The sequence below is a fragment of the Xiphophorus hellerii genome, chromosome 10 (genome assembly GCF_003331165.1).
Source record: "Xiphophorus hellerii strain 12219 chromosome 10, Xiphophorus_hellerii-4.1, whole genome shotgun sequence".
Classification (NCBI taxonomy): Eukaryota; Metazoa; Chordata; class Actinopteri; order Cyprinodontiformes; family Poeciliidae; genus Xiphophorus; species Xiphophorus hellerii.
The window spans coordinates 24,122,298-24,128,533 of NC_045681.1; the positions used below are offsets into that span (position 1 = coordinate 24,122,298).

The following is a 6,236-nucleotide window of genomic DNA, read 5'->3' on the forward strand; positions in this document are numbered from 1 at the left end:
TAAAAATGGCTGCACTTGAGGAATGGGATTGGGGCCGATGGAAGCATGAGTGTTCCAGTGTGAAGACGCCCGGAGGACAGATTAGGGCCGATCATCCTCTGCCCTTACTGCGGCTCCTCCTCAGCTCCTTTTGCCTGCAGCAGAAAACAGTCATAGAAAAATGTCAGCCCTTTTGTTTGCCTTGGCTTTGTTGATGCATAAAGGACTGACAGCCGCCTTGTTTAGTGTGTTTCACTGCCAGTGAAGGCTTTTTTTTTTCCTCCATACACAACAAAAACATAGCAAGAGAACAGAAAGGATATTCACACTCATTCAAATTGGACAGGCTTTATCTGCTTTAGAATCATAGCCAGACTTGGTGTGCGATTAAATGGATACCTTCCTGTTTCTCGTAGCTTGTTTCACAGGGATGCACCACTGCTTTAGAAACCATGGTAACGTCCTGCATCAGGAGGGACACGCAGGGCTGCGTATGTGTCCATGATGGGAGCCTGAGCTCGGCCCCAGCAACAGAGGGTTACTTGTAGAACATGACGTACCAGAGAGGAAGATCACAGCTGCAGCAGTTGCATGGGAATGTGCTTTTAGTTTATACACAAAGAATGCTGTCACTCTGCATCAACTGGTGTGTGTGTGCGTGTGTGTGTGTGTGTGAGAGAGAGAGAGAGAGACAGAGAGAGAGAGCACCTCTATCAAACACACCTCCAGCAGCAGTATGAACCGTGCCAACTTTGCAGCCAACAGACGCCAGAAAGTCTGACCTGCATTCAGGCCTGTGACTGTTCCACACTTCCAGCCCTTTTCGGGGTGTGCTGGCAGGGCAACGACCCAGGCCAGGTCCTGCACAGCCCTGCATCATGACTGCAGGGCTCATCTTTGTTCTCCACCCGTAATGCTGACATAATTACAAGCCTTAAAAAAAAAAAAAAAAAAAAAGTCCTCCTCACCTCAGAGTCTCTGTCCCAACACCTCCTCTGCACGCTGTTTGGCTGTCACAGTCTGGTTCCTGTGCTTTCAGATGTCGAAGACGCCTCAGGATAGCCACCATAGTCTTCCCGGTCTTCAAAGAGTTCTATTTTGCTTTCAATACATGTGTCTGAAATGGAATTTCAGCTCACAGTGTTCTGCTGAACAAAAACGTAACGCAGAGACTAGTTTGTACCAGTGTGTTCCCACCGTTCCCACAGCCACGGGTTTGGGTTACATCTGCAAGGCCTCATATGGATGAAGTCAGAAATTTGTCGCCCACAATCATCTCCCCCCTTCCCTCTAAGTTGGCTAAATTTTTTTTTACAGTGATAATAATTTGTGGCTTTGTTCCGTCTTAAACGCTTGGAAACGGTTCAACCACCCCCTCCTCTTCTTGGGAGGACCGTCGTTTGATGCCACGGGTTCCCAGTAGCAGCACACAGGGTAGGACATGACCAAAATGACGGGGTTGGACAGCGGCTCGGCGCTGCCGCTCAACCCACCAAAGTTCTGTTAGTAATTTCGCTGCAGCACACATCGTGGGCCCAGTGATTTATTTTAGAGTAGAGGAGGTATCTGAATAAGCCGGGACACGAATAAGTGCGTCCAGGCGCTGTGGGGGAATTTTTCTCCACCTGTGGATTTGTTCAGCCCTCCAAAGAGTGTAAATCCAGGCTGAGAGGTGGACACAGGGGCATTCTTCACTGCTGCGACTGCAGTTTCCTCCCTACTTCTACTAATTCTAAATAGAAACAGTAACTAATGAGTTATATGGGTCATATTCCGTTTATTAAAATGAGACGTCATTTGCACTTTTGGATAGTTCTGTTCCTGCTGTCCTAAGACTTGATCATAGATTTGAAGAAGACTTTCTGCAAACTCAGCGTATTAATAGTGAAACAAGGCAATACTGGAACTTGAAGCATCAGTATGAACAAATGAATGTTGCTGCTTCTGATTTACTGATGGTCAGTTGTGTTGTACCACAGGGATCTGTGATAGCCACCATATATATATATATTTGTATTACAAATGACATGCGATGCATCAAATAGTCATAAAATATTAACCTTATTTGCATATTATTTAATGCCTGTGTACATTCATCTGATAGCTTCAAAAAAAAATCACTTACAAAATGACTGCAAAATAAAGATTTGTAATATTTAGCAATAAACAATAGTAATGTAAAATTGAAAGAGTGTATGAAAGCAAATATTTTGGAAGGAAAACTGAACAAATAAATAATGTTTAAAGTAGAACAAGTAAAAATACTAACAATAATTACACAAAAAATACATTTTATAGCAAAAAACATTATTCATTGTAAATGGCTAAATACTGATCTAATGTGTGTATAGCTATACTAAGTAACTATCCTATAATAACTATGAATGGTTTAGATTACTCTGATGCAATGAAGTAAGTAGACATCATTTTATGGATTCTATTATTTAGTGGAATTTAATGCTGGACTGGTGACGTAAAAAAGAAAAGCCCTCTGAACAATATTCAAAAATTGCTCCAATTTAAACAAAAATGTCAATTTCAATGTTTTTGGGTTTTTTTGTTTTGATTTTTGTTTTTTTGTTTTTTAAGGAAAATATTTTGAGCTAATATCGATTTGTTCTGGAGATTAATGTGTGGAATAACTGATACAGAATGAATTGAGTTGTAGATTTGAAAAATAAAAATATTTATACATTTCAGAAAACGCAGATAAATCTGTTCTGTCATTTCTGTTGTCTGTTGTTGTAATGAGTCTGAGCTTCTGTCTGCAGGGTTCAGCCTGGATGTGCTGCTGCTTTGGGACGTAAGTTTGCTTTTTAACTTTCATTTAACTAAAAATATTCATATTCCTCAAAGACAAAGTACCATATTATCTGGCCATGTTTTGTACTATGACATAAACCTTTTAGGTTGCACGAATAAAATGATTATGAAAATAAAATACTGTAGACTAAAGATGATCCTTTATTTACAATTTGAAGAGTTGTTTTTTTAAAATAAAATTAAAAACATGATTAAATACATTAAACGTTTTTTTAAGTGGAAATTCATTTCAATTTGTTATTACACTTTTCCATGAGAGAATATGGATTTTCTTTTACAAATTTGCCGAATTTTATTTTCGTTTTATCCATTTGATCTTGAACAGTGTGTTCGTCCGTCCTCTCGGAGCGCTGTGTGTTTAACCCGGGACTGATCCATGTATTCGCTGATCGATGGGAGGAGGTGTTCCCTGGCTGGGTCCCGTATTAATGAAGTTAATGGTGCAGCTCCGGTGACAGCCGACTGCTGCAGACCAATCAGAGCGCTCTGCGATGGAAGGCTGCGCGTTTGAGGCGCTGCACGCCCGATCCGTTTGAAGAACCATGTCAGCTCCTCTTCTGACCTAAACCCGGGACACCTTTCGCTTTTCATCTCCTTCCACCTCCCAGAGACACCTGTCAAAAAAACATGCCCGGCGCGACTCCGTCCTGCGTGGATGTTTGCCTCTCGAACGGCGCGTCGGATTCAAGCGGGGAATTGCTCCGGTTTTCTTTTGCTTTCTGACAGAAACTCATGAATTCCTCCTCAGAGCGGCAGCTTTATGGACTCGCGCATTAGCTAAATGATGTCTATGGGTTTCATGCCCGACAGTGTGAACGGCTCCGATCCCTCCAAGTCGGCCTTCCTGGAGTTCGGCCACGGACACCCGGCGCACCAGCAGCACTCCCCGGGACTCTCACACATTTACCCCGTGCATGGCCTCCACGCTGCGGGACATTCTCAGCACGAAGGTCCCTTTCCTGGCAACGCGTCCTACGGCCCCCCGCTGGGATACGCCTACCCGGGCACGGTGAACGCTCACCCGCCGTCCGCTTACTTGTCCTCCTACCAGCACAGCAGCCACAGCGGCGGCGGTCTGAGCCACAGCCGATTAGAGAGGACAGGTATGAGAGAAAAACTGCAACAAAATAATAAATAAATAAATCAGTGCTAAAGTGTAACTGCGCACTGTATACGATATAGAATTTATATATATATATATATATATATAAAAACATATTTATTTATATATATAAACATATATTTATTTATATATATATAAATATATATAAACCTTCTGTTTTTCTATTTGAATAAAACGGCTGCGGGTCGCCTGTGACCTCTCCAGCCTGCAGCCATACTTTAGGCCCGTCAGTCAAAAGTTCAAAAAGTGTCTAATAAAACTTTTATTGTTTTTTTTTATTATTATTATTTATATTATTATTATTTTGTTTTGGGTTTTTATTACCAATTATCTTTATTTTGTTTTTGTTTTGTTGGTTTTTTGTTTTGTTTTTTCCTGTGGTCTCTTTTAGATCCCAACAAATCCGGGATGACAGAGAGCAGGGACGTCCGTCTGGTGAACGGCAAGGGGAAAAAGATGCGGAAACCTCGGACCATCTACTCCAGCCTGCAGCTGCAGGCTCTGCACCAGCGCTTCCAGCAGACCCAGTATCTGGCTCTGCCCGAGCGCGCCGACCTGGCTGCCAAACTGGGCCTCACGCAGACTCAGGTGGGTTTTCCGCGTAGATCGTCACTGATCTACGTCCACGTATCAGTAAGTAGGTCAGGAGCTGGACTGACCAGGGATCCAGTTGGTTGCAGTGATATTCCAACGCACCAGCCAGAGCCGGCCGAGTTGTTTCACTGTGTTGTCTGATCAGGCGTGTGCAGCCATGTGGCTTTGAACAATAATGTTGAGCTCTGCTAAGTGAAGAAAGGGAAACCTTTTTATTCAGCAGTATTATCAGGGATCGCGGAACAAACCTGATCCTCGATCCTTTAATGCAGCTCTCATCTGCTGGGCTTAATTTGCTGCTTGCTTTTCCCTTTGTTAGACATGCGGGCCTCCGCACGCGCAAATCCCCCCAAATTAATAATACCAAATTTAGTCAGCCAAAAAATGTATTCATTTATTCATTGACTTTATTATTAATTATTATTATTATTCATATTATTATTATTTGGGGGGGTTTAATTGGTTTGGAGGTGCCAGTCTCGTGCATGCGCTTCGGTTCTCGCGTGTTCCCATAAAACAGCAGGTGCAAGTGTCAACTAATCATCTTCAGGTGTCCTCGCGCTTTTTATTTGGCGTTCAGCTTTCAACAGAAAAGAGAAACAAAGACAGACAGACAGACAGACAGACAGAAGTTGATCGATCTTTTTTTCTTGTCTCTGAGCCGCCTCCTGTAGTTTTCTTTAGAAAGCAGAGTTTGGCTGTTTAAACGTCTGTAATATTCACCTCTTCGCATTAACTGTTAGAAATAAAACACGCATAATGTGTGTAATCATTTGCATCTCGTTCTGCCACCAGCGCCTTGGGCTTGTTTTTATTCCTTAATCCTGCTGATCTCGGTCTGAAGCTGCTACACTCACGCACCACTGGCTTTACAAAACAACCAACAATAAGGGATCTCAGTTTTAATAAGTTTGGAGTCACTCAACTATTATCTTTGTTTACCTCATAAAAAAAAGTCTGGGATTTACAAAAGTAACTCTGAAGCTGGAGACCTGCTGGAGAAATGAATTGAGGGTTTTTTTTCCCCCTCCAATAATAATAATAACTGTTTTCATCCTTCTTTTCATTTTTGTTTTAGGTGAAAATATGGTTTCAGAATAAACGCTCCAAGTACAAGAAGATCATGAAACATGGCGGCGGCTCAGAGGGGGAGCACCTCCACAGCTCCAGCTCCATCTCCCCCTGCTCGCCGGCCTTACCCCAGCTCTGGGAGGTCTCCATGGCGACCAAAGGAGCCCCGATGCACCAGAACAATTACATGAACAGCTTTGGCCACTGGTACCCGAACCACCACCACCATCCTCACCAGGACGCCATGCAGAGGCCGCAGCTGATGTGAAGTGAACGGACCGCCTGCAGGAGACATGAACTCATTTGTCCTGAGGATGAACTTTACCGTTGCTCGTGCGCGTGCGTTTTGACTTCAGAGTTTTGCTGCCAAATTCAAATTCATGCAGCAAAAAAAAAAAAAACATATATATATATATATATATATATATATATATATATATATATATATATATATATATATATATATATATATATATGTTTTCAAGCGTCATCCTGCACGGCCTCACGTCCTTAGAATGTGGACTTTGTGTTTGAAGCATAACTAGACACTGCATAAAGGAACTGTCGTGAAAATATGTGTGCGTGGATTTATTTCAGAAAGAAAGAAGAGCTTCATGTGTGGAAGAATATTCTGCTGGTTCAGTTT

At 42.4% G+C, this 6,236-nt stretch overlaps 1 protein-coding gene across 1 annotated transcript; it reads left to right on the forward strand.

The window, feature by feature from the left end:
• Window positions 1-3,292: 3,292 nt before the first annotated feature.
• Window positions 3,293-5,991, forward strand: dlx4b (distal-less homeobox 4b). Its single transcript, XM_032575090.1, has 3 exons — window positions 3,293-3,905; window positions 4,317-4,513; window positions 5,598-5,991. Exons 1-3 carry the CDS (start codon window positions 3,584-3,586, stop codon window positions 5,856-5,858), a joined length of 780 nt encoding a protein of 259 aa, XP_032430981.1. The 5' UTR covers window positions 3,293-3,583; the 3' UTR covers window positions 5,859-5,991.
• The last annotated feature ends 245 nt before the right edge of the window (window positions 5,992-6,236 follow it).

Coding starts and splice junctions, on each gene's coding strand:
- dlx4b (XM_032575090.1), top strand. CDS start 3,584: ATGATGTCTATGGGTTTCATGCCCGACAGTGTGAACGGCTCCGATCCC. Junction 3,906..4,316: donor CAGCCGATTAGAGAGGACAG/GTATGAGAGAAA, acceptor GGTCTCTTTTAG/ATCCCAACAAATCCGGGATG. Junction 4,514..5,597: donor TGGGCCTCACGCAGACTCAG/GTGGGTTTTCCG, acceptor TTTTTGTTTTAG/GTGAAAATATGGTTTCAGAA.